The sequence below is a fragment of the Notamacropus eugenii genome, chromosome 2, assembly GCF_028372415.1.
Source record: "Notamacropus eugenii isolate mMacEug1 chromosome 2, mMacEug1.pri_v2, whole genome shotgun sequence".
Classification (NCBI taxonomy): domain Eukaryota; kingdom Metazoa; phylum Chordata; class Mammalia; order Diprotodontia; family Macropodidae; genus Notamacropus; species Notamacropus eugenii.
The window spans coordinates 536420777-536448406 of NC_092873.1; the positions used below are offsets into that span (position 1 = coordinate 536420777).

At 48.5% G+C, this 27630-nt stretch overlaps 1 protein-coding gene across 3 annotated transcripts; it reads left to right on the forward strand.

Annotated features, from left to right (window-relative positions):
- The first annotated feature begins 526 nt into the window (after positions 1–526).
- On the forward strand, positions 527–26640 carry LHX8 (LIM homeobox 8). Of its 3 annotated transcripts, none has more exons than XM_072649865.1 (9): positions 527–930; positions 3448–3534; positions 3910–4071; positions 7648–7769; positions 9848–10068; positions 11611–11714; positions 16587–16682; positions 24916–25099; positions 26022–26640. In XM_072649865.1, the coding sequence occupies exons 1-9, from the start codon at positions 850–852 to the stop codon at positions 26096–26098; spliced, it is 1134 nt and encodes a 377-aa protein (XP_072505966.1). In that variant the 5' UTR covers positions 527–849; the 3' UTR covers positions 26099–26640. The 3 variants fall into 3 exon arrangements, with proteins under 3 accessions (XP_072505966.1, XP_072505967.1, XP_072505965.1); XM_072649866.1 differs by lacking the exon at positions 527–930 and adding an exon at positions 1791–1895; XM_072649864.1 differs by lacking the exon at positions 527–930 and adding an exon at positions 2642–2774.
- Positions 26641–27630: the final 990 nt, after the last annotated feature.

Below are 27630 nucleotides of genomic sequence, written 5' to 3' on the forward strand. Positions count from 1 at the left end.
ATTTTAGCAAAGGGACTTAGAAGCCCTGAAATAAATGGACAGCCAGGCTGGAAGCGGGGCTTTTCTGTGCTAGACCGCATCAACCCAGAGAAGGAGGGAGAGAGGGAAGGAAGGAGAGAAGCTTCAGTAGATATGGCCCAAAGAATTCCCAGTTCCCACTCAGTCCTCTTTCCCTTCTGTTTGTCTTCTGGGTTATTTCAGAAAAGAGATGTAACCTGAATCTGTGTTTAGGTTATGGTTGCCGAGTAAGGGCTAGAGAGCTACGACAAGCCAGGGGGACAGAGATTTTTCAGTCAAAAGTTAACAGGCTTTCCCCGTGTGTGTTTAATACAAAACCCCGAGTGAGCTGGATTGTTCTGATAAAGATCTTAACATGTAGAGAAGGCGGGTTTTACATGAGGAGGTGAGGCTAGTCATCCAGGAAAAGCCCCCCCTCTCCCTTCGTGGAAGGTTCCACCCCCTGGAAAACAAAACTTAGCCTTTTTTTTTTTTTTTTTTGCTTTTTTCCCCCCTTCTCTTTCCTGGAGCGAACTGCCATCAGTGAAGCGGGGAACGGATCCTCAGGAGTCGCTCACAGATTGCTCGCTATCTCCAAGGCCTTCTTGGATTTCTCTTTCTTTCTTTTTCTTTCTTAATTTCTTTCTTTCTCTCTTTTTCTTTCTTTCTTTCCCTCTCCATCTCTCTCTCTTTCTTTCTCTCTTTCTTTCCCTTTCTCTTTCTTTCTTTCTTTCCTTCTTTCTCCCCTTTTCAGCTATTCAGAGTGTGTCCCCTTGGGTACGAGTTAAAGCCGGAACGAGAGTCCTGGGCCCTTCCTGGAACTGGTATGTGATAACCGGGCCTCCCTGTGCCATGTATTGGAAGAGCGATCAGATGTTTGTGTGTAAACTAGAAGAAAAAGACGTGCCTGAACTGGCTGTTTCCACTGAGAAGGTGAGCCGGCAGAACAGACGCCTTCCTGCCGTCCCTGCGTAGGTCTGCCCATCCGCTTGTCCCGGGCGCAGTCCCCTGAGCTGCCCCAGCTGCTGGGCGCGGGCGCATTTCCCTTTGCAGCTCTGACTTGGGGGTATGATTGCTTATTTAACCACCATCTCACCCCTCCCAACTCCACCGCCAGGACAAACCAAATCTGAGTTATGGAAGGTGCCGTGTGAGAATCGAAGCCTTCGGTGTAAAGCTGCTTCGGGTACAAGTGAGTGGGAGGTCTGGTTTTTCTCGTTCGGGGTCATGGTTGCGGCGGTGGGGGTAGCGACGTGGGGCAGGCTGGTTAGCATTAGGATCTTTGTGGTGGCCAGGAGCTGCGGGCGTCTCCCGCATCGTCCTTTCCTGGGGCTTCGCCACCTCCCGGGTCAGCTCTCGGAACGAAGTGGAAGGGCATCGCCTTGGAGCCCAGCAATGGGGCCTGGCCAACCCAAGGGCGCTCGGAGAGCTCCCCTCCGGGTCGAGACAAAAGCACCCACCTAAAGGAGTTAGGGTTTTTGGGACCTCCTCGGCGTGCACAATCTGCTGCTCTGGGAAAAGAGCCGCGCGCTCTTCCTTGTATCTTTCGAGTCTGTGGGCCCTCTGCCCCACCCCACCCCCACCTCCCCCCCGAAGGTCCCGCTCCAGCCGAGGCCCGCAGCAGAGGGCCGGGAGGTGGCGGCTCTTAACGAATCCTCTCCATCAATCCCCTTAGCATGCCTGGGTGACGCCCGTCCCGCCTGAACGCTGGGAGCCGCCGCTGACAGGAGGCGGGAGAAAGGGTGCGTGCACACAATCACGCACATAGAGACACGCACACACACACACACACACACACGCGCGCGCACACACGTCTGAGTGCTGGCTGCCGTCTACCCTTCGGCCAGGTTTGCGGCCGAATTGGTGGCCGCCGTGGGACCTCCCCTGCAACGGCACGGGTTTGGTCAAGGTCTCGGGCTCCCGGGGCATGGGGGGTGAGGGCCGTCCAGGCTGCGGGCGGGAGGGTAGCTGGAATGGAAAGTTCGAGTCCGAAAAAGAGGAGGAAGCAAGAGGCGGTGGCGGCAGCCGCCTGGGGTTTGAGCCTCATCCCCGCAAACCTGAGGACAATCTGTGCCCACGATCTGGCGGGGAGCTAGTTGGAGGAAGGGAGGAAGGAAGGGAGGAAGGAAGGAAGGGAGAGAAAGAAAAGAAAGAAAGAGAGAGGAGAAAGAGAAAAAAGAGAAAGGAAGAAAGAAAAGAGAAAGAGGAGAAAGAAAGGAGAGAAAGGAAAGAGAGAAAGGAAAAAGAGAGGAGAGAGAAAGAGAAAAAAGAGAGGAAGAAGGAAAAAGAAAGAGAAAGAAAGAAAAAGAAAGAAAGAAAGAATCGAGGGGAAGGTGGGTTAGAGTGGGAGGGATTTTTGTTGTGCTCGTTGCTTTTTAATGGCTCACATTCGGTTCAGCTGGATGCTACCTTCCTTTGCCGGACTCGCTTTGGGTCAGTTTACCTATAATGCTTGGGCAGCTCTAAGGTTGACTCTTTTTCATTGAGCTATTAAGTAGCGATTTAGACCTAAAAGAAGCAGCCCAGGAAATCCACCCCCGACGCCCCCGCAGGCCCTGCCCCCTCCCCTGTCGCCGCGGCCACGGGGCTAATTGCGGCCCGTGTGCGGAGGGGCCGGCTGCGGGCTCCCGCGCCATCTGAAGCATTTTCATTCAAATTGCCGTCGGAACAAACCCCAGGCTGCGGCAATCCCGCCGCAATTAGCGTTCAAGTGTCCTATTAAACCTCTTCACCTTTGGGGTTAGCCAATTCAGAAAGGGCCCCCTTTGAAAACATACGTATGTCTTGCTCTTTTAATTGCGGCTATTAAAGAAATCAAGTTTCGAAGCGCCCCCCCTCCCCAGCCCCCCCCTGATCCTTTTCTTTTCTCCCCTCTCCCCTCTCCTCCTCCTTCCCCCTACCCCCCACACCCCTCCTGGAGCCCAGGGATCCCAGCTCCGCCGTGATTGACGCCTACAAAAAAAAACCGCTTTGTCCGTGGCTGGTGATTAACTTGTTACCCCCAGCGGGGGGGCAGGGGGCCCTTCGGAGCCCCGCAGCAGCAGGCGGGCGGGCGCGGTTCAGGCTCCCAGTCCTCGGGGGGCAGCCCGGCGGGGGGACGGGAGGGGGTCCCGGACGGGCCTTCCTGCCCAGCGCCGTCATCCCGTCATCCGTCCTTCTCTCTTTCTCTCTCTCTTTCTCTGTCTCGCCGTCATCCCGTCATCCGTCCTTCTCTCTTTCTCTCTCTCTCTTTCTCTGTCTCTATCCTCTCTCTCTCCCCATCTCTCTCTTTCCATCTTTCTCTCTGTCTCATTCTCTCTCTCTGTCTCTCTCACTATCTCTCTCTCTCTCTCTCTCTCTCTCTCTCTCTCTCTCTCTCTCTCTCTCTCTCTCTCTCTCCCCCTCTCTCCCCCCCTTCCCTATCTGTCTCTCTCTCTCTCCCCTCCTCTCTTTCTCTCTCTCCCTCCCTAGTTCCCCAGGCTCATGTCTGAGGAGTGCGGGCGGACTGCAGCGCTGGCGGCAGGGAGGACACGGAAAGGCGCCGGGGACGGGGGCCTGGTAAGTGTGAGCGCCAGTGTTTGCGGGGAAGGGGGACGCGAGCACAGCCCCGCTTGGTCCCCGGGGCGGCCCGGGTTGGGAAGGCGCTGGACCCTCCCATTCCATCGGGATCGGCCTCAGCTGGGGTAGAGTCAGTGAGCCACGTGTGTTGTGTGTGTGTTATGTGTTTGTGTGTGTGTTGTGTGTGTGCTGTGTGTGTTTGTGTGTGTGCGCGCGCGCGCACGCGGGGGGGAGGCGGGCGGGGGCGGATCCGGCCCGACGAGCGCCCGGGGGTCACGGGCAGGGCACAGCCCGCGGCCACACCGGCCCCGTGGGCCTCGGAGCCGTCGGGGGCTACAAGGGGAGCTGCGCGCCGGGCTCTGCTTCCTTCGCCAGGTGAGCCCCGAGGGCGCGGCAGACGAGGACTCGAGCTCCTCCTCGGCCCCACTGTCGCCGTCCTCGTCGCCCAGGTCCATGGCCTCCGCCCCCGGCTGCCCCCCGGCCAAATGCGTGTGCAGCAGCTGCGGCCTGGAGATCGTGGACAAATACCTGCTTAAGGTAAGGCCGCCCAGCAGGGCTATCCCGCCGGCCCGGGAGCCGGCCCACGGGGGACGCGAGGAAGCCCTCCCGGCCGGAGCCCCAGCCTTCCCCGTGGGGAGAAGGGATGGCTCGAGGTCTCCCTTCCTCGTGTGCCTGCGCTCCCCAAATCCTGACCCCTCCCCAGACCTACCCTGTGCCAAAGCCGACGGGAGTGGGCAGCCTTGGCTTTGCTCCCCTCCGGGTTCCCTCCACCTCGCCAGTCTCACCCGAAGGTGCTACTGCGCCCAGAGCCATCACCCCCGTCCCTGACAGAGAGGGTCCCCCGTTTGACTTGTGCCTCTCGCTGGTGAGGTCACTGCTCTTTGCCCTTATCTTGTTTCATCTGGGCCACCTGGGACACTCACAAGACCCCCCTCCCACGGTGCACTAAGATCCTCTTGAGCTCTCTCTTCCTTAGCTTATCTCGGCCTCTTCGGGTTCCCCAGTCCCCCTTCCCGGATTTCTGGCCTCTGCCGGGGCGCTCTTTGCTTACTTGAATCAGTTTGGTTTGGAGGTTTGGCCGTGGGCCTCACTGTGGCATGGATGCTGCTAGCTGCCCCTCCTCCACCCCCTTTTTGTATTAGTATTGAAAGGCTTGGATGTCCCTGGGAGTGAGGGGGTCCTCTATCCCAGCAGGACTTTGCCCATTTCATGAGCTCCCCAGCAGCGAACTGGGGAATGGTCATTTTCTTTCGGGAGGCCACTGGGACATGGAACTTGGAAAATAGTGTAATTTCCCCCTTAAAGTATGATCGTTGGTTCGTTTACAGAATGGGATTGCCCCTTTAGGTTTCAGGGAAATCTGCCTTTATTTTTTCATAGCTTTATTTTAGCTTTTCATAAATGCAATTAAAAAGTTCAAAAGCTAATCTCAATAGTAGAATTTGAAGGTGATCTCTTAATATGTCTTTTAAAAAACTTAGATCATAAATTTTTATTTTCCCAAATTGGTAATATTGTTCCGAGCAAAATAGACGAGATTAATTCTACTGTACTATCCTAGGCCTGCCTTTTTACCTGGAGCTAAGCCTTTCGGTGATCACCCTCAGATTTGATCAGACCCCTGCAGAACCGATGGCCATATTTGAGAATACATTGGTGAAAGAGCTGGTGCGTTCAGAGGCTTTGACTTTTGCCTCTCTGATATAAAAAGCTACTTCCTAAGAGAATTGTAGTGATTAGGAGCACTGGAGTTGGACCCTCCAGGCCTCAGCTATACTCCACCAGTTTGGGGAAAGGTTAGGGGTCCAAGTGTTAAGGATCTTTTGGAATATTCTGATATGGCCTAAAACCCACGCTTGATCCCTGGCTTAAAGTTTCACTGGAATATGCCGCCACTGAGAACATCAGGTTATTGTATTTGGCAGAAAAATGGATCCATGACTGAGCGTGACTTCTTGGTACTGTCTAGTGGGCCTGGTTTTTGTCAGACTTCGGTTCAGATCCAAACCAATGCCCGCATTCTGTCTTTCACGCTCTCACCAAGAGGGACTCTGTCAGATGGCTTGTTTAGTTCCTATTGAAGTACATCGTCCCTTTGGGGGAATTTAGCAAGCTGGTGTGGCATCATATGCCAATATGGTTAGATGTACATTCTCTCAAACTTTGCCTTAGTTCAGTTTGGGGGAGCTTTTTAAAAATGGAGAGAGGCTTTCTTTTAAAAAGATTATAACTCTCTAAAGGAAAACCCCAAATCTCCCTTTGAAGGAAGATAGATCTGATAGATTAGACATGAACCCGGCTTTACCACAAGGCAAAGGGCCTTTTCTCGAGGTTCTGAAGCTTTCAATCATTGGTGCTGAGAAAGCCCTGATAGAACAAAAAAGAGAAAGGTCTGCCTTGGCTCCTCCTTTCTCAGCTAACGCGTCAGCCCTCATACTTGGGGTTCTGCATGGCACTGGATTTCCAACCTGCCGTTTTACAATGACCACCGATAGTTCCAAGGAAATGCCGACTTTCTTAGGAAGAGATCTGAAGTTTGTGCAGCTTGTTTGCTCAGTTACCCTATAAACCAGGCTGCTTGCTTGGTTTGGAAGAGGTCTGGGTTGGTGTATAATTGGGAAAGGAAGCCGAAGGGGCAGCTTGAGTCTCTAGTCATGCATTTCATTTTGGTCAGACCCTTTGGCTGCTATGGGACCTCCTTCTCTGCAGGCTCAGATGAGATCCTGCTTGCACCACGCTTGCCAGACTCCCAGAAGCATCCTTACTGTTTGAAGGTCAGATGCTTGGATGGTGTTGCCTTTGGAGGAGGGTTACAGGGCCAGAAACGTTGTTGTGCAGAAGACATAGTTCTGTTGGTTTGAGAAGTCAGTCTCATTGATGTGTCCACCCACCATCAGGGACGTAGCCATTTGGCACCAGCACTAGGATTCTGTCACCTGGGACCTAATTAGAAACCAGCACCTCGCTGGAATTTTTAGACAAGAAGTCAGCCCCACAAACACATTTTTGTTACTGATTTCAGTAACAGATTTGTGCCCTCTCCTCCCCCCCCCCCCCCCACTTATTTTTCTGGTACTATCACCTGGGTGACATCTTTGAATATTTCATGTCAGAGTTGAAGTGGTATTTCTGATTTTTTTTCCCATTGTATGGCCAGTGATAGGTGAAAGTTTTTGTGGGTTTGCTTGCTTTTTTTAATGAGTGGGGAAACCAGGAAGAGTAGGCCTTAAAGCTTTGCTCCTGTGAACTGAAAAATTCAGATGACCTTTCTGAAACTAGCTGGCAGGGTCCAGAATCTCCTCCCCTCCGGTGGTGACCAGAACATTCACCATCAATAACTAAACCATTCCTTCAACACAAGGCTTGCCTGTTGGTGGAGCAGAGGAATGCCTAAAACTGCCCCCAGTATCTGGCTCCTGAGCCTGGGCAAAAGCTAGCCTGGCAAATGAAAAATGAAGCTGAGCTTACCTTTGGAAATCAGTGCCCGTACTTTGTGGTTGGGCAAACTGGGGTAGGGATAGGGCCCACTTCTGCAGATCCTGGGTTTGCTTAAAAATCTGACTCAGTCTGAATTTTAAAAACAGCAGAATCTTTTGTGGTGCTTTACAAGAAGCATGGAAGGAACTTAAAGGTTTTCCTAGTTATCATTTCTGGGAGATTTGGAGGGGATTGTAGGGAATAGATACTGGTGCACATTTATGAAAATGGTAGCTGAAGCTCCTCAGGTTAGAGGTGAATCATAGTGTCTCACAGTAAAGCTGAGGACTCAGCCCTCCCTGGGACACAGGGGCCTCACCTGTGGATGGAGCACCTTTGGGTGCTGAGGTAGAACCCTATAAAACTGAGGCAGGAGTGAGTTGGTGATTCAGATCAGCGCAAGGAGTTTGCATGCCAGTTCTACATGCTAATCAAATGACAAGTCTTTCCTGCCTATGTCCCACTCCCTCCTCAACTACCACAGGATTTCAAATGGAAGACATATGTCCGTCTGCTGTGTTTCTGTGAGCAGTGACCAGGCTTTTGAACCTTAGACTGCATGGGGACTGTGCTGGGTTCTGAGTTGTTAGAAGAGCTTGCTTTCTCCTCCCTCCCACCTGTTATCTGTCTTTCCAGGTGAATGACCTGTGTTGGCATGTCCGGTGCCTCTCCTGCAGTGTCTGCCGGACCTCCTTAGGAAGGCACACCAGCTGTTACATTAAAGATAAGGACATTTTCTGCAAGCTCGATTACTTCCGGTAGGTTAGAAAGGCATCTACTCAGAAACTTTCACTTTGGAGGTTTGCTGAAGTCCAGTCTTCTAGTAAAGTTCTTTGTAATGAGCATGACTGAACAGCTTTCATTGGGATAGCCCTTTTAAAAGATGAGTCCTTTGACAATGTGTCCAAGAGCTACTTCTACTGTAAAGAAAAAAGCCTCACACAGTCCTCCTTTGGGGATGAAAGTTCAGATGGAAGGGTCTAACAAAGCTGGCTTAGCCTAGTAGCCCACCAAGATAATTCCAAACCACAGGGACCGCAAGTGAGGACCAAAGCCACGGCCAGCTTCTGAAAGCTTTCCCATTGAGATCCTTAGGAAATTGGTCATTGACAGACTAGATCAGTGGCCCCCACGCAGAAGGCAGCAAGCTACCCTCGGTACTGGTTGAGAAGTCCAAATGTACTTTCACATTCTACTATGGAGATGTTATTTGAACTCAAATAATCTGGCCTTCCCATTACCTTCCCTGGACTCTGACCTTCCACTTTGGTCTTAACATCATCTTCTTGGTATCGAATGTCACTGAAATGATTCCCAGATTCTTTATGTATGCTTTTAAAAGAACCAAACAACTCAGGGCAGCAGTGTACCAAAACAGGAAGTCACTTTTTGGATGTTGACCACAATTTTTCAAAATTCTCAAGAAAAAATTATTCTACCTCTAAATGGAAAACCTTTAGCTTTTACAGAGGCATGTCATATGTGAGAGAAGGAGAGCATTAAAGTACAATCCGGAGTTTGGGCTTTGAAGCTGAGTATAGTGTGGGTGATTTCATAAAAATTCAGAATTTGGTGAGGAGAAAAAGCAGAAATGCTTAGTTAAAACAAAATAGCTGACCTATCCTTTCTGTTAGGATCCCAAATGGGCTTCAAAGGCCCAGGCTTCCTCCCTTTGTTCTGCCTGCAGGACTGTACATCTCTAGTGATCGAAAGGACAGTGGTATGTGAGAGGCCAGCTGGAGTCGCATTTCAGACTAGGACGTTCAGGCAATTTTTCTTATATCGAGAATTGCTTTGGGGATAGAGTTAGTCAAATCCATTAAAGCAGTCAGCATGGGGGCCACTGCTGTTAATAGTAGTCAGAGCCCAGGATGGCTCCTTGGACATCACTAGATTGGAGCAAAATTGGACTGAAAACTTGGTAGTGCCCTCTTTTTTCTGCTTTCTACCCCTGGAATGCTGCTCAGATTGACAAATTCTCTCCAGGCACTGAATGTGAAAGGAAGGGAAGTGTTTTGGGGCAGAGTGGGGGGCGGGGGGGTGGGCGGCGGGGAGAGACTGTTGGGAGGGGAGGCATCTTGTACCTCACTAAGGTCCACAGTTAGTCTCTTCCTTGAAAGTACCAAATTGCAATTTTTTCCCCTTTATGGATAACAGCCCAATATCTTGGGACTAAGGGACCAGTTGAGTGCTGGTTTTGGTTTTTTTGGGGGGGAGTGCTGAGGTGGTCACAGAGTAGTCTCCATTTTCTATTCCAATCTGCCAGTTGATTTTACTCTGTTTACACTCTATAATACATGAACATGTTTTTTCAATCAGTTCTGGTAATGGAAGGTTTTGGAGTATTTAGAACTGATCAGCTATGAGTCGGGAGGCTGGGGACTCAGCCTTTTCCCTGGGCCGCTGTTTGGTTTGAACCCTGGGCGCCCTGAGCTTGTCCCCAATGGCGGCTTTCATGCTTCCTGCGCTTGGGTTGTGTTGGCTTATTTTCGCCCCATTCTTTAGATGTTTGAAGCCCTTGTCATGTAGCAAGTAATGACAAAGAACCCGAGCAAACCCAAAACTCCCCAACGACGATGATGCGGTAATGAAGTCACGACCCCCCGCTGAGAGGTGCCTTGTTGGGAATTGGGGAAAAATCCTATTTTCGGACCATACGGAGTGCTTGGAGGAGGAGAATCGGAAGAAAGGGCCATTAGGATTGGAATGTTGGCCAGGAGTCACTTAGGAGGAAGGGATCCAAAGAGGGCTCGTTGAGTTCTGGAATTGCTGGTGTTGACTCGATGAAATGTCTGTTTCCCTTTTCTCTTCCCCCCCCCCCCCTTCTTTACCGTAGAAGATACGGAACCCGCTGCTCTCGCTGTGGGAGGCACATCCACTCTACTGACTGGGTCCGCAGGGCCAAGGGCAACGTCTATCACTTGGCCTGCTTTGCTTGTTTCTCCTGCAAAAGGCAGCTCTCTACGGGAGAGGAGTTTGCTCTGGTGGAAGAGAAAGTCCTCTGTAGAGTCCATTACGACTGTATGATGGACAATTTGAAGAGAGAAGTAGAAAACGGTAAATCCTCGCAGCGTCTTGGGGGGTGGGGGGGAGGACGAGAGAGGGACAGCGTCATGTCAGGATGCTTGTGCGCACGTGGATGAGCTAGTGTTTTCACTTCATGACTGTTGTGTTGAAGATATTTTATTTACTCATATTATAGCCCAAATAATGGGGGGGGTGTGTGTGTGTAAAATAATTTTACAATGTAATTTATAATCATTGTACCCTGTTCTTTAGATTTAGATCTCTCTTTCTCTCCATGTATGTCTATATACATACATTTTAATCAAACTAAATTTTATTATTTCAGAAATAATCCTGCCATATTTCTCTGATGGATAGATTAGCTATTTCTGGATAGCTGGTGATAAACATATCTTCCTAAAATAGTAATTATAATTTTACAAATTCCATTTTGTTCATTAAGTAACTTCTTAAATGAACTTGTCCTGTCAGAAATTTACAAATTTTATTTACAAGGAAGTTGTTTCTAAATTAATAATGGATGGCGAGGGAAATCACATCAATAAATACAATATTCTATAACTAATTTGGCCTTTAGTGGAAAGGAGGGCAAAGACGTTGATCCCCAATAGTTCTGGGAGGGAAAATAGTTCCACATTTTAAATGACAAACAGAATCCTTTTTAAAAATAAAGGCAAAGATCCCAAGGAATTTAGGGCAGAGACCCCATTCTTTGACCTAGGCTGAAAAAGCCACCCTTATATGTATCACTACTCTCACTGTAGCTACGATACTCTTACTGTAACTACGTTGGAATGTGATACTTTGGGAGGTTTAAGCTTGAGGCAAAAGATGTTTCAAAATAACTAGTTTTAATGATTCAAAACTAGAACTTAGAAGTAGAACTGCTGACCAGGATGCTTCAGAGAGGTTAACACTTTGAGACTGGCTGGCCAAGGGATCTTCCCTTTAATTGAAATAGGAATATTATCATGGTATTTCAAAGGCATTGTCACAATGATCCTTGGCTCTTTCTTTTTTTTATAGATACTTTGCCTAAAATAGTGTACGTTCATGTGTATGCGTGCGTGTGTGTGTGCGTGTGCACGAGTGTGTGTGTGTGTCTAAGGGTACACAGGCTTCTTTCTCAATGACGTAGGAAGCTGCAACGTATGCTTCTGTGTTACTAAAGAAGTAGAGTGGTCTCATCTCTCACCGATGCATTTATAGAATCCTGTGCTTAGCAGTAGCCCTATTTCCTCCCACAAAGATGTGTGTACTTTTTCTTAGGGCTAGTGTAACAATGTTCTTTTTGTCCCATCGTGTTTGTGTTGTGTGGTGGCTTTGAATGTCAGCTCCAGATCTTTTCTCCAGGGCAAGGGATTTTGTTGGTGTCGTGCCAGGCGAGCTCTGACGTTCCGGCCTTTCTTTGTATCCTCAGCCCTTAGAATGGGACCTGGCTCTTTGAAAGTGTTTAATACATGACTGGCCATATATTGGATGAAAAAGAAATAGGGGGAGTGGGTTCTGGAAGCCTGGATGTGTTCCTCGGAATGATCAACACAGTCTCTCTATTTTCCTTTTGAACTTCAGGGAATGGCATCAGTGTGGAAGGCGCACTGCTCACTGAACAAGACGTCAATCACCCCAAACCAGCCAAGAGAGCTCGGACCAGCTTTACCGCCGATCAGCTCCAGGTAGAGGCTCCCCGTGGCGGGGGTTGGATATGTCAGTGACACCCCTCTCTGTTAGCACAGGCTCCCACAGCCTTTCCAAGGCCTAGCTTTGTAGCCTTTTAGGAAACCAGCTCGGTGGACCTGTAAAAGATCGCCGATGATCCCCAAGTGGTTCCAGAGGAGCAGGCATGTTCTTGAAATAGAACCAGCCGCTACTTACACGTCCCCCCCAGAAGCGGTTTGGTATTTTTCTGCACAACGGAAGCAAAGTGTTGATGGGTGGAGTCTGTCCAATTCAGTTGGTTTCTAGCAGTTGACATCACTGCACCTCATCTCTAAAGAAAACAAAACATTTTTGAGAATTTATGTAACATGAAGATGTATCAGCAGCATCTTGTCAAGATGTTAACATGTTAACCATTTCTACTCCCGGCACACCCCATAGTCGGCCCTCTTAAGGAAGGGTGAGGCAGTGCATTTGCAGGGTTGGAAATAATTGCAGTCACATGGATGTAAATAGGACCCAGCAGTTGGTGCCAATCAAATCGACCTTTTTCTTATTTTTAGAGGCACTGAGACTGGACAGTTGATGACACCCCCTGAAAAGGGAAGGCTCACTTTGTTTCAGTCTGGTGTGTGCCAGTGTAACTGTGATTGCCGTAAGCTTGAGTTCCCCAGATATTACGAGAAGCTGTCCAAAAGCGGTTTTGGAAACTGTCCGTCCACTTGTTTCCAAGGATGTGGCTGACACCTTCAAAAAAATGATTTCCTTCAAAATCTTACCTACAACTTAATGTACAAATTTCTGTCCTTCACACTTTCCACATCATGCTTTACAGTGGTTGGGAGGATCGTGGGAAATAGTGGATGAACAAGCATTCAATGCTGTTTTTGAACAAGGCTCTGTTCTAGCTGCCAGGATGTAGGGTTTTCTTAGGCAGGATTACTCAGCGTAGATACAGATGTACTTTTAAAATGTTGATTGTTTTAGCAAAACTGCTTTTAGGTATAAAAATGATTCACAATAAAAGGATTTAGGGGGCTGTAGGAGATTCCCAAATTCCCATATACCCGTAAACATGCTTCTGCTTCTCCAGTCCTGAAAAATTTAAAGAATGAGTGAATGAAACATTGACTAGCTGGGTTGCTAGGGGTTGCCACAGTGCCTGGAACTCAGGGTCTGGGGTAAAAAATCCAGCCTCAGCCACTTAATAGCTCTGTGAGCCTAGCAAGTCACTTCACCTTTGTCTGCCTCAGTTTCCTCATCTGTAAAATGGGTCTCATCATAGCGCTTATCTCCCAGGGTTGTTGTGAGGATCAGATGAGATAATTGTATAGCATTTAACACAGTGACACATAGTAGGTGCTATATAAATGTTAGCTATTTTGATTCTGACGTGTTTACTATGTACTAAATACTGGAGGGCAGAAACAAGACAGAATATTTCAGCTGCCAGTCAGATGGAAGGTCCCATGATCCTGAGGATGCAGGGGCAAGGCAGATGGATAGTCACACCTCGCCTTCACTGTCACGTCCAGGTGCCAGGTCCCACCAGTTTCTGGTGCTTCACCTTCTGACACTGGACCAGCCCCATAGCTATCCCAGAGTCCTTAAGTTGGGGATCCTGAGCTGTCTCTGTCAGGGAAAGTAAAACCTTAGACTCTTCATTCTGAAAGCAGCAGTGACCTAGAATGGGACCTGTTTTTATGGGAGTGGGAGCTAAAAATAGGATTAGGACTTGAAGCTAGAAAGGCCTTGGAAGCCATCGAGATCCATCCCCCATTTTACAGATTCAGAAAATGGGCCGTAAAGACTTTATTGATTTGCTGCAAGTCCCCTGAGTGACAAAATCAGGATGCAGACCTGAGTCCTTTTCACTAACATGCTGCCCTTAGCCTGGTGGCTTAACTTGCACAAAGTCCACTTTAAAATCCCCAAGGAAGAAGACATAGAAAGTGAGGTGTGTGTTCTGTTTGACCAAGGGAGATGAGCATTTGTGACATGAATTTGAATATTAGTAGAATTAAAAAAAAGACTTGTCTCCCCAGATTTTTTTTCCGGGTATTTTAATATCTCAAACAAAATATCCCGAGTGAAAGAAAGTTAGATATTTTAAGGTCGCCTTGACACTCGTAAAAGCCTTTTAAAACTGTTTGGCCAATACAAGAATGTTGGTGAAGGACCCCTGGATGCGGAGGAAAGTGAGGTGCCCAGGCTTGTTTGCTCCAATGTCAGGGACCTCCTTCCCCATTTTACTGAGAGGGCAGGATGCAAAGGTTTCCCTGTCTCTGTGTGGGAACATTCTGATAGCTTCTCTTTAGTTAGGATTTTACAGCTGTTGTATCACTGGATGCTCTAAATAGCCCTGGGAGTTTGACTTAGTATGAGACCCAGAAAGCAGGCGTCTGGATCCAAGCTTCTCAAGGATAACTGTTGTCTCCAGGCCTCACCTTTCCTGTCTGTAAGGACAAGTGATGGACTTAGAAGCTGACTAGACCTTCTGAGGTCCTTTCCACCACTAGTGCTGGGATTTTATTGTCTCCCATTCCACAGATGAGAAAACTGAGGCTCACCCTGTATAAAGTCACAGCTAAGACATGGCAGAGCTGGCTCTGGAACTCCCAAGTCATCTGACTCAAATTCCCAGGCCTCTTTCCACTACATACACCAGACAGCTTTGATTAGGAAAACTATTCTCCCTGCCCCTCCTTCTTCTCCCTGTTTCTCTCTCACTCACACATACACATGTACACACACGTACACAGAAGCCACCACCATGTGCAAAGGGCTGAAGATCTCTTCACAGGCTGTAGTGTAATAAGAACTTGTGTTTTGATGGTGCTTGAACATTACAAAACACATGATTTCATTTGATCCTTGTAAGAACAGTATCTGTAATGGGTGGAGAAAGGTCTCCAGTGAGGAGAGCAATTGCACGGCATTACGAAGCCAGGCTAGCATTTATTCAGGTGAATTAATATACAGTCAGACCTTTTGTAAATCCCAAAGCGCCATCTCACTGTCAGTTCTGAGAATGATGAGGAGGAGGAGGCCCACTTGGCTTGATTAATCCAATAAGGGCCCAGAGCTTGGAGATGAGTAAGGAGGGATTTCTGCTTTCTCTCCCCCTGGCATTGGAAGCACTGGCTGGGGACCAGGGCAGCAGGGCAGGACAGGGTTGTTGTCTGGGCCTCAGCTCCTGGCAGAATTCCCCAGGCCAGGAAGGAGGCCGGATTGGGCACCCATTTTTCTCTAGCTTCTCTTCCAATTCCAGGGCAGGCATGTTTGGCTTTGGTTCTGCCTCCAATCTTGATCAGGATTCTCCTTTCAGCAGGAAAATCTTCCTGATTTATATTCCTGATAACAGCCCACATGCCCGTGCCTAGGTGGGGTTTGCCAAGCTGTCTCTTAGAGAGCTTGATTTTCCTCTCGTCTGAGCCTGGTTCCCTCTTCTCATGTAGCCTCGGGCAGTTAGGGAGGCATGAGTGGAGGTCAGAGGCATTCAGGTCGTCCTGGCTCTGAGTATGCTGTGCTGCTCTGCCCATATGGCCAGGGATTTGGGCACTTACTGCCTCCTGGGTGATGATTGACCTGCCAAGGACTGACTTGGCCAGCCAGGAACTGTCATCAGAAAAACTCACCATTTGAACATAGCTTTGGACATTAGATGTGTTTTGACGCGTGAGCCAAACCAGTTTACAGGTGTATAAAAATGCTCCCAACTGGAGCAGTAAATAATAGACCTCCTGGCCTGGGGTCAGGAAGACTCATCTTCCTGAGTTCAGATCTGGCCTCAGATACTTTCTAGCCCTGTGACCCTGGGCAAGTCACAACCCTGTTTGCCCCTGTTTTCTCATCTCTAAAATGAGCTGGAGAAGGAAATGGCCAACCGATCTGGTGGCTGTTAACAGGACTCACCAAAAGCCAGGCGTGACTGGACAATCACCGGGAGGGGGATGGGAGAGTAAGAACCTGGAAGATGGTGGAGGAGGGGCTTATTGACCAGATTCAAGTCATATTGGGATTCAGTTTGGGGGAGGGGCCACACCCGCCTTAGTTACATAACTGTGCATGTATCATTACTTACCATCTCACAGAGACTTTGTATCGAGTAGTAACAAATGTCTCTTTCCAAACATTAGTGGATGGGGAGGAGGAGCTTTACCCACCTGGTATTTTGGTCAAAGCTTCCCAAGAGCCTCAAAGTGTCCATTTTCTGAGGGCAAAGGCAGGGCGTGAGAGAGGATGTTCCCTGGTGTTGGGGGCCAGCTGCCATCTTGCCCCCAGCCTGCCCCAAGTCTCAGCTTGGCCCCCCGTTGGAGTGGTGACATGGCACTAGGAGGTCCCAAAGCACTTTGACCTTCTGCGTGCAGAACTCTGGGAGGTGGTCATTGCCAGACCCCTTGGCCTCAGTTTACAGATTGAGGCACTGAACCTCATAAGACCTTAGGTGGCTTGCCCTCTGGTCACATAGCTAGTAGGAGACAGAAGTGGAATTCAGACCAAATTCTTAACTGACTCCAAGAAGATTGAGTCTGGGTGTGCTTTTTAAGTGCCTACTATGTGCCGAATACTCTGGGCTTTTTCCTTCTACTATGATGCAAATTCTGTTCATTCTGATACTGAAAAATAAACCTTTCAAATAGATATGCACATTTTGTTGAAGTCAGGGAGGCAAATTTATTCTGTTTTCAACTTTAAAGTTCGAGATAGGAAAAAAAACCCTTTTAAAATAGTGGTCTGCTAATTATTCAACTCACACCTTTCTTTGGTGGTCATTTTCCCTGTTACTAGCTTTGAAATAATCCGGTAGGAAGACCCTCTCTTGTCTTCCATTGCTCTTGATTTGCCTGATTTGCCAAGCTCACTGCTTCCCTTCTCTTCCTCCCCAGGTCATGCAAGCCCAGTTTGCTCAGGACAACAATCCAGATGCCCAGACGCTTCAGAAACTTGCCGAGAGAACGGGCCTCAGTAGAAGAGTCATCCAGGTGACTATTGGGCAGCTCGCTGCCCCCCATGCCAGGGGAGGGGCCCTCAGGAATCCTCCCATGGTGACTTTGTGTTTCTGAGCTTCCAGGCTCTGGGGGTGGGATGGGGAGGTAGACTGTGCCACTGAGGAACTTTCTGCTGGTGAGATAAAGTATGGACTCAGAGAAGGAAGTGCAGGTAGATCTTGGCCTTTCTATTTGGCAAGAGTGAGCATTTCTGAGAGATACACTTTCTGAATAATTGTTCATTTTATTAATTATTGCTAGTGGATAATTAATAAAAGGGGTCAGTGGCACTCTTGAATGCCAAAAGCTCCTCATGGAACCCATTCAACACTTATATGCCCTCTTGGAAGAGTAGGTGGGCCTGGGAGTGGAAATCAACTGTGGTTAACAAGTAATGAGGAAATGAATATTGTAACGAGAAGATGGCTTGTTATAAGGAGGAGGATGGGATTCTGATCACTCAGTCCTGGTCAGAGACTTATCTATACCCATACCACCCTGTCTAGGGTTATCTAGACAGATGGGGAGACTTATCTCACTAAAACATAATGGGCCAGATTTCACTAGACTAGCATCAGGGAAAATGATGAGAATTTGGAGGGTGAGAGAGCCATTCTGGGAGCTAGGAGCATTGTGAACAATGGACTGGAGAGACCAGTGCCTTGAGGAGGGTTTGAGTCCAGAATACACTGGCCAGAATGATTTCCAGAAGATGGGAGCAGAGTTTTGGAGGATCTTGAATACTAGCTGGGGGTTGGTACTTGCTTCTGAAATGGGCTGGGGGGCTGACTGAGGGTTTTTGGAAAGGGAAATGGCCTAAGCTGTTTAAGAATGTTATGCTAATGGCAATGGCAGATGGGGTTGGTACAGTGGTAAAGAGTTCAGCCAGGTGTTCATGGAAATAACTTGACTGTGAAGTGCGGAAGGCCTAAATTAACCATCTCTAAGGAAGCATGGTTCTCCAGGTGGTGGACACATAACAGGCCTCTCAGGTGTCAGCTCCTCTGCTGGAGGATCGAAAGACAAGATCCTTGCTTCCCCTGCCCCTACTCCCCATCTAGTAGGAGAGCCTTCACACAACTGTGAACAATAAAGGGGCAGGGGGCCTTCTGTGGCTGGCTTTCAGTGGAGGGAGATGACTTTTGTTGAAGGGGGTTCTGGAAAGAGCTCGAGGTAGCCTTGGAGTTGGCCCTTAAAAAGCAATCCGTGGTGAGGGGCCATCCTTCACAAAGGAATACCAAGAGAGAAGTCACAAAAGTGAGAAAGGCCAGGGAAAATTCAGGGGGAAAAGGAAAGAAGGGTCCAGTTTGGCTGGAAGAAAAGAAGAAAGCCTGCTGGGCTGGGCGGCCCCTGGAGGCTCTTGATGCCCCATGATGCATTTCAGTAGACAGTCAGCCAGAAATGGGTGTTAGGAAGAGGTCTTGGACAATGGATAAGCTAAATCAGGAGAAAGTTTGGGGGATGAGCAGAGTTTTGAGAGCCAGCAGCTTTGGGGTAACCTTGATGAAATGAAGGTGAAGAGGAGGAGCTACTTTGAGAGAAACAGATACCATTTTGAACCTCCCTCTCCCCATTTCTTCCAACTTATCCAAGTGGAAGTGTGGGCTGGGGAGTTGAGGTTGTGCATTGACATTTGGAAGAGGTGAAGGTGAGAGGTCAAAGCATCTTAGGGTTCTTTTAACATGAGAGCAGTAGTGGGGTATAGGAAAGAGAGAGCTGGCCTTGAAGCCAGGGAGTTGTGGGTTCAAGCCCTGCCTCAGACCCAAAATGACCATGTGACCCTGAGCAAATCAATTAATCCTTCATTATTGAAGGCAATGAAGACTCAGTTACAGAGGAGGGGCCAACCTGTATTGGTAGAGGGAGTTTCCTCACCAGGGAATGACATTCCAATTCCAATCCCTATCCCTGCCAACCTGTGACTGTGGGGATGGATGAGATCACTAGAGCAATGGAATAAGTGTATCAATAAAAGGCTGGGGAAGGGGTGACCGCAGAGGTAGACAGACATCCAGAAGAGGATGTTGTTGTGGAAGCCTAAGCAGCACAGGGTTTGGAGAAAAAAGTGGTCACCATCATGACATGGGGAGGTCAAGGGGAAGGAGAATTGGCCACTGCGCTGAGGAACCATGGAGAGGCAAAAAAATCTCCAGGAGATGAGTTGGTGTAAAGTCCTACGTTTAGGCTAAGAACACTTTGGACGAGGAGGAGTGTGGGAGATGGGATTTAGAACCGTGCATGTGGACAGCAAGTCCAGGGGTTTCCATCAAGTGTGCTAGGAGGCAATGTGTCCTTGTTATTTTAAGAAGCTCTTTCTTTTTCCTTTTTAAGTCTCGACCTAAGATCTCATTAGTGGAAACTCCTGCTGATGCAGAACAGTAACTTATCTGTAATTTGTCATCTTAATTTGGTTTTCCTTGAGGAACTTCTTCCAGGACATTGACTAGACCTCCCATGGAGGATTCATGAGAGGACATGGGCAAGAGGCCCACCGATGAGACAGCCATGGGAGGGTCATGGCCTATGCTGCAAGAGGAAGCCTGCAAATTCACAAGGCTCCAGATCAGTAGGAGTAATTGACTCATAGACTAGTTTATTGAGGGGATCGTTTTTCAGGAGCAGGGGGCTCAGTCGCATCCTACTTTGATCATTATGTGTCTGCGCTGGGGTTTGGATCTGAGCACTACATATGCAGAAGAGGGAGGTCAGACCAAAAGGGTAGAGGTTCAGAGAAGTGAAATCACTATTGTGCTGGAAACACAGAACATCACGTGAAAAGAGTGGAAGGGACAGGGGATGTGTTAGTCTAGAGAAGACATGAGGTGAAATGGGATTGGTGACTGCAGACACTTGAAGGCTAGTCTTTGGAAAGACCTAGGATTCTTTTTGTGGAGCTCTGGAGAGCAGGACAAGGACCAGGGGAGGAAGTTATCCAAGGGCTAAAATACTGAGGGTCTGTGGGCGGAGCCATCTGAAGAGCCCAGAAGGCCCTCTGGCATTTCCACGATGCTGGAGAAGAGTGACTCCTGGTTTCCATAGCAGGGTTCCTGCTAACTGGCCGTGAGGGTTGTAGAACACCTCAGCTGACTGGAACCAGTTATGTAGCTGAGCCCAGGCTCAGTCAGTCTCTCTGGTTCTGAGGGGTCACTTATGACCCTGAGATCTTTATCAGAAAGTCAGTGACACTTGGCAAAAAGCCTGTTAGATGTGGTTTGGAGGCTCAAGTGGCAATTCTCCACTGAGCACATGCTAGCTGTTGGAAGCCTAAGCACCTGTCACAAGGGGGTTATAAGGATCCAATAAGATCAGGATGTATGGCACGTACTCTGCAGGCTTTGAGGGGGGGCAGGAGGTGCCCTATTTCATTGAGGCAGATGCCCACTCTTGAAAGTGCCACTGCAGATGGGTTCCATATAACTTTTGTTAGCTCAGAGTTGCTGAGGGCCCCGAGATGATAAGACTTGTCCAAGTATGCCTGGCTTTAACTTTCAAGTTCAACTTGGAGATGAATGTTGCTGTCACTGCCACCAATAATGATAATAATCCCATAGTTGTCAAGGAGTCAGAGTGAATTGAGAAGGCAGGTGGGTGGCTGCCTCCCTCCCAGACGGGCCTCTCCTGAAGTCTCGCCTCCATCTACAAGCACAGGAGCAGACAGTGACTGTACTAGGTGGTGATAACGATGGATGGATGTGTCTGGAGCCCTTTGAAGGTGGAAGTTTGCTTGGCCCATCCTCTTTCCTTTGATCCATGCCACAGGCCTTGGCCAGGGGCACCTCCTGGAATAGCCTTCCCCAGTTGGCAGGTGAGCAGGTGAGGTTCATGAGATGTTTGGTGACTCTCCTCTCATCCCACAGCCAGTAGGAGTCAGAAATGGGACTGGGCAGCACTTTGCCATTGTTTCTCCCCCCTGCCAGATCGTAGGAATGTACAACCATTGAGGATGTGGTCTTGTTGGGGACAGGAGACTCAGCTGGTGTTCATTTTCTAAATACTGAGTTTTCTGGGAAGCTACTTCCTCTAGGGTTCTTGGGGCATGTAGGCTGTCCAAATGAGTATGTGAAATGGATTTTGTTCCTAGAAGGAAACCAGAAAGGGGAGGTCTGTGGGGTCATGGGTTTTAGATGTGAAGAGTTGACTGCCTTCTCCTAGCAAATCTTTCTTGCTTTGCAGTAAATAAGGAGTGGCTTGGTTGACTTTTCATGCAACATGAGGTTTGTCCCAGCATCGTACTCTGCCCTTTAAGTGGTGAGCCTGATTTTTGTCATCTTCCCCTTTCTTTCTTTCCTAGGGTAGGACATTTTAGAAAGACTTGGGCTCTTCGGTTCCACTTGGAATGTGCGAACTGGTCTGTGCAGTTTTCTGGAGGACTAAACGATCCATCCTGATCTTTTCCAATGACCATCTTAGCCTTATTGGCAGGGGGTAGAGTGATACAGGTGGAATTTTCCTTCCCTTCCTTTTAATGATTTGCTTCTTTTAAAATTTGTGCAAAATAGTGGGTAATTGGATGCTGCCTGAGAGAAAAAAATGGTACTTTAGGGTTTAAACAGATCCTTCCGTCCTGGAGCATCTATTTTGAAGGCCTGGAACTTAGTAGCCCTAGTATCAGCATCTTTGAGTTTCCCCACCTTAGAAATGATAGACTGCAGGATTGGGGTTAGTTGGCTAAGCAGGCTTTGATCACTGGGCCTTGTGTCCTTAGAATCAGACTAGGTAACCTTAGTGTAAGACTTGGTGGCCCTGGGGCCATATTTGGTGACCTCTGCGTCAGATTTGGTGGCCTTGGCATCAGTAGTTCTGGCAACCGTAGAATAAGGCCTTGTTGTCCTGGGTGGTCATTTCAGGGTCACTGTGCCAGACGTTGGCCTTGGGGATCTTGGGCCCAAGGTGTTTGGTGTGGGAGGGCCTAGTGCTCAGGCCTTGACAACTTTGGTGCTGTTGGCCTATAGTTCCTTCATCTCCCTCTTGTAGTTCTTGGTAAAGTGTGTGTTTCTCAGAAACTTGGTCACGTCCTTTCAGAGACTCCTATCTGCCACATGGGTTTCTTGATGCCATTTCATTTTGTGGCTGGTCATGGGTGGTATGGTTCTTAGATGTAGACATCTGTACAATGGCGCTACTGGCCACCCCACAGGTGGGAAGAGACTGTGGCAGGGGGAGCAGAGTCTTCTTTCTTCAGGATTTTGTGTAGAGAAGCTTTATTTTTAGGGATTAGGGGAGTTTGTGGCAGTGTGCGTTCATCTGGAAGCTTTTATTAACTACCTACTATGTGTTAGGCACAGTGCCTGATGTGGAATGCAAAATGCAAGTCCCTGAAACAGATGCCAAACAAACACCAATAAATGTATGTGAAATCAAAATGATTTGAGGAGAAAGTGAATTTAGGTGGCTGGTGACTCAGGCTCAACCTTGAAAGAAGCTGGGACACTGAAAGGCACAACTGAGGATGAAGCCCACTCTCAGCATGGGGGACGCCCTATGGGAAGGCTGTGAGACAGACAGAGATGGAGAGAAGAGAGAGAGAGACAGGCCTCCCCCACCACTCACCCAACCACAAACAGAAATACCGCTGGAGAGTAGGGAGAGACACGCCCACATGGATTACTTGAGCTGGAATTCCGGCGCTGGAGAAGACTAGTGCATGGTAGGCCTGCGCAGCACTGATGAACTTCGTATTTTCTTCTAGATTGGTCTGGAGCAGTCTCTTTGTCTTTAAGTCATTCGGTAAAGCAGCAGGTTTGATTTTCACGGGAAAGCTTTAGCTCTAAATGCCTCCAAATGAAATTCCCCATGAGTGTTTCATGCTCAGGGCCAGGGCAATGAAAGGAAAAGGAAGGTGCCCTGGGGCCTTCAGCATGACCAGAGGAGCCTCTGCACCTCAGCTTTGAGGTAGGTTTTGGCCTGGGACCCTGGGCAGAGCTGAGCAGTGAGTGAAGTTGGCCCTGGCAGCCGCCGTGTCCCTGCTCCAGCCAGCTCCGGACACAGCATCCATGTGGCCCTAGAATTACAGTTTTCAGAGATTATGAAGATTTAGGTCCCTTAGTTTTATTTTTTTAAATGAGGAAACCAAGATCCAGAGACTCCCTTGTTTACCAGTTGTTCCACAGGAATTAGATGGCAGAGCCAGTCCTTGGGGTGGGTCTTTAACTCCAAAGGAGCTTCTGCTCTTTCCTTCAGCTGCTCTCAGTGCACATATATTAAGTGCCTTCTGCATGCAGAACCTTGTGCTAAGCTCTGGGGAGAAAAGAAGTTCAGGCGCTGCCTGCAGAGAGATATTCTAGAAGTTACCTTCCTCCCCAAAGAGAGTTTACTGTGGCAGGGCATTGTTGTGCCAATGGGTGATACCTGGCCCATCCCGAATTTTGTTCTTTGATTGGACCGGATCGTGAACCCAGAGGATTTTTGGTTCCTTTGCCCTTTGTCAAAAGACCTGGGGATCTTTAGCCTCAAAGATTCATGGGAGGACATAAGGCCACCTTCAGGTATCTGCAGGGCACCCTTGTGGTCAGAGGAGTGCAGTTTGGCCTAAGAGGGGTAGACCACGGAGCTGTGATTACGTGTGAAAGATTAGACATAAGGAAGAACTTGGTAAAGTAGAGGGTCTCAGAAATGCCATGGGGAGGGGTTTCCCCAAGTGAAGCCTAGACAGCCTGAAAACATCCTACTTGGCCATCTGTGGCTTTGGCATTGGGGAATGGCCCATCCACTAGGAGAAGTGGAGGCCTGCCCAGCAGAGGAAAGGCCATCTGGCCCAGACCAAAAAGTCTGCCATGTTTTTCCTTCACATCACCTTCAGAGGGCTTTAACTGAATGGGACTCATAACCCTCCATTCAGTGGGCTCCCTGAAGGTCATTCGTAGTCCTTTTATCTTGGTCCATTTTGGATTCAGTGAAAACCACAGATTTTTTTAGAAATGGCAGGTTTATGCCCCAGCTGTGTACATGCAGTAGGATTTGAGGACCTCTTGTCCAGATGGTTAGATTTTAAAAGAAGTTCCCAAGGCTCTGTTTTCTATTTACAAATGAGTTATTTTTTTCAAGTGATGAATGGTCATTTATTGAGTGTCTGGTATGCCAGGCCCTGTGGTAGGTGGTAGGGCTACGAATCTGTACCAGAACATCCCCTGCCCCGAGGAAGGCACACTCTACCATTGACCACACATACATCTGTATTTGCATGGGGGGCTGGCATTAGCCCCTCAGGATTTACCCAAGGGATATGATCTGTGCACATTAGGAGTTACCATTCCATTTGGGGCCAGGCTTTCTCACTAGTCCCTTGATCTCTAGTATACGCACATGTGGCTAACCATGACTTCCCTCCCCCTAGTCTCCAGGCATAGGATGTTCCTCTCAGGGTTCTTGCTAGATACATCGCACCCGTAGAACCTGTCCAGGGCTTTCCTTCCCCTACTGCCTTTCTCTTGAGGCTGCTGCCATCATGCCAGCCATCTCCCTCCATGGGCACTCAGCTGCCCAACTCTGCTGACTCTGCATCTTGAACATCCGGCCCCCTCTCTCTGTTCCCTTGGCCCTGCTTGTGCCCTCAGAAATGCTGAACTCCACATTGTGTTATTGCACTAATTCCTGAAAGTGGACTTCTGGTACTTTAGGGATTTTAGGGTTCTCACATGCAGCCTTTTCCCCTTTAAAACCCTTACAGGGTAGGGCTGACCAGGTCACTGCATGGCTTAAGAAGTCTCTGGGGCTCCCCTTGCCTTCCTTCCCCTCCTGGTGCCATGGCCTCTTCCCAAACTGATTTTCATTTCTTCCTCCACTCTGCCCTCAAGCCAGACTGACTGACCACTGAGCTGTGCACCATGCCTGCCACTGACCTTCCACTGCCATGCCCATGGAGACTGCCCTGCAGGCCTGGAACATTTTCTTCCCTGCCCCTCATCTTGGCAGCTCTATCTCCTTTCAAGGTTCAGCTCATGCCACCTCCTGTAGGAAGCATTCCTGTTTTCACCCAGTGGTTAGTGTATTCCCCCCCAGCCCACTCCTGGGCACTTATTCTGTGTTTCTTTTTCTGAACCTAATGGAGCCCCTTCCAGGGACTGCTTGATCCTTTCTTTGTATTCCCAGCCCTTCCCACAGTGTACATAGTAGGTGCTTCATAAATGCTTTTTGAGCAGTTGACTGAGTGCTGAAGTAGCTATGGTTGGCTGAGTCTGGACACGTCCCAGGGCAGATCTGGGGTCTTGAATTGTCTTTTTCCCCCTAGGTTTGGTTCCAGAATTGCAGAGCACGCCATAAGAAACACGTCAGCCCCAATCATTCTTCCACGGCTCCAGTGACGGCTGTTCAGCCTTCACGGCTTTCTCCTCCCATGTTAGAAGAAATGGCTTATTCCGCATACGTGCCCCAAGACGGGACGATGTTAACAGCCTTGCACAGTTATATGGATGGTAGGTATCGACTGTAACCTTTGGTGTTCTGGCCTGTCAGGACCCACAGTGGCAAGGAAACAGCGAGACCCTGGTTCTAGAGTTCCTGTTGGCAAAGAGCAGCTTGGGAACATTTGAGAACAGAAGGCAGAGATGAGTTTGGAGGTCTCCCCTGGTGATGGGACCAGAGCTCAGGAGCAGTCATGGGCTGTGGATCTGGTGGGAGATCCAGCTACCACCTTGGGTTTGTTAGCTAATTGGAATAAAAACGGATGTTGGAGTGGCCTCGTGAAAAATCAGGTTCACATTTTTTACATTTGTTCTTGTTAGAGTTTTCATTTAATTTTCTGAAAGCCGTGATAGAGAGGAGCCAAAAGTCGTCCCCACCCCGATGCCTAACTGGGCTTCATGATACAAACTGTATTACGGAAGTGGATGTTTGGTGGCGAAAGTGGTTTTCATGCCAGAGATTTAAGTGTGTTCGCTTTATATTTTTGAATTTAGCAAATTTTCAGTAATGCCTTCAGTAATGGAAGAAACGTCCCTTCCTGTTTGTTTTCCGGAAGATGAGAGATCTGGGGCTCCCACCTTCCAAACCCTAGTGGTGAAACAGGGCCCCTTGGCCCTCCCTGCCCCCAGCCCCTGCCTGAGTCTTCTGCTTCAGGATAAAGTACAATGAGCAGGTCTTGCCTGGAGATGGCATTGAAATGGGGACAGCTTTGGGCCCAGAAGGATGAGTCGGGGCAAAAGCCTTAGTCCAGTTTGACTTCATCCTGTTTACCGTGTGTGCCCAGGAAGGCCAGGGCCACATTCTGGGGTTGCTTGAATAAGTGAATGAAGAGAGTGCATGGGGGGCAGGGTGGGAGGGAAGGGGCGGGGCCCATTTATTTTATGAGCTAACCTCCATCCAAATTGAGCTGTCCACTCCTTTCTGTTTTTGTAGCTCATTCACCGACAGCCCTTGGACTCCAGGCCTTGTTACCCCACTCGATGACACAGCTACCAATAAGTCATACCTAACTTCTTTGTTTCAGGGATAGAAATTCTTAAGGATATAATCTGAAGTCATTTATTGTGTATTAAATATCATTGAAAAATATTAATGTTAATTTTTTTTTATTTAACATCCAAAGCATCCTCAAGATCATTTTGTTGCCCAGGTATGTACGTAGAGTTGGCCTGCAAGGCACTTTTGTTAATTCTCCCTTTTTCTAAAAAAGCAAATGTTTACAAGAAGATGACTCCACCCCTTTGTATTGTCTGGAAGTAGTTTGCTCTAGCTGTGTGTCCGTTAATTTATTCATCATCAAAAGAGCACTTTGCCTAAAAGAGAGGACTGATAAGTGTGCAAAATGTTTACAATTCTTTGTGAAATTGTAGTTTATCCTCCGTTTGTATCTGTAAGTTATTGTTATGAAATATTACCTGGACTTTTTTGAGTTACATACAACTTATACTTTTGAAGTTTGTAGCTGTGAATTTGCAACTGAAATTTATTTTGCCGATTGGCTTTTCCCCCTGAATGAGATGAATAAAGCTTTTGTTGTAGCATGCCAGGCAAAGCTGTGCCCGCGTCCTTTGGCTGTTACCTTCTGGCTGTAAATAACACTGGAGTTGGACAAGCCTGCCAGGCTGAGTTTATTAAAAGTTTTCCATTCTTGTGAAATGGCATTGTCCGGCATCTTGTCTGCCCTAATTTTAGCAACAGGATGTTATAGGCTCTGGGCCTATGGACAACTCACCTTTGCAAATAAGACTTTTTGTCAGCTCTTGTTGATGCATATGACAAGCCCACTGCAATCCTGGAGGGTGTCCCAGGTCAGAATGGGATGTCTTGCAAGATACTGTGCTTTCCTCCCTCCCAGGAGGTTTCCAGCAGAAGTCTGGGATGCATTTGTTGGGTATTTTATAGAGGGGATTGGACAAGGGGGATGAGGTGACCCCCTGAAGCTCCTTCAACTCTTGAAATGTCCTCAGATTCTGTGACAAAAACATGAACAGAAAAGAGCACAATGTGTGAGCCTGCCCTCCCCAGGTCTCCTTGGCCTTTAATAAAGAAGATTGAGTGGCTTGGGGGAAGGGGAGATTTCTCCTAGAAATAACCTTTCTGGGAATCTCACACCACCCATGAAAGGCACTGTGTCAACGTCCTTGTCCAGAGTGTGGCATGACCACTGGAACACTGGCCTGGGAGTCAGGGCCTTGGTTCGAATCCCCTTTGGACCTTGCTGTGTGACCTGGCATAAGGCTTACCCTCTCAGTGCCTCTGTTTCTCCAACAAGGGGGGCATGGCATGGTTAGGGAGGGGAAATGCTACTCTGCCTACCTCCTTGGGCTGCAGGAAGGAAAGCACTTTGTAAAATGTACAGTCCCTGTAAAAGCGAGTGTGTACTCAGGCAAGGTAGGAAAGGGAAGAATATCTTGTATGCAGAATTAAGAGTGCCCAAGATAGACACCCTTTCAGTGCTGAGCTTTTCTTCTCCAATTGCTTCTCCCCCAAGTGGGTGTTGGGAGAAAAACCAAACCTTCCCAGAGCCTTCCCTTGGAACTGC

Coding starts and splice junctions, on each gene's coding strand:
- LHX8 (XM_072649865.1), top strand. CDS start 850: ATGTATTGGAAGAGCGATCAGATGTTTGTGTGTAAACTAGAAGAAAAA. Junction 7,770..9,847: donor TGCAAGCTCGATTACTTCCG/GTAGGTTAGAAA, acceptor TCTTTACCGTAG/AAGATACGGAACCCGCTGCT. Junction 16,683..24,915: donor TCAGTAGAAGAGTCATCCAG/GTGACTATTGGG, acceptor TTTTCCCCCTAG/GTTTGGTTCCAGAATTGCAG.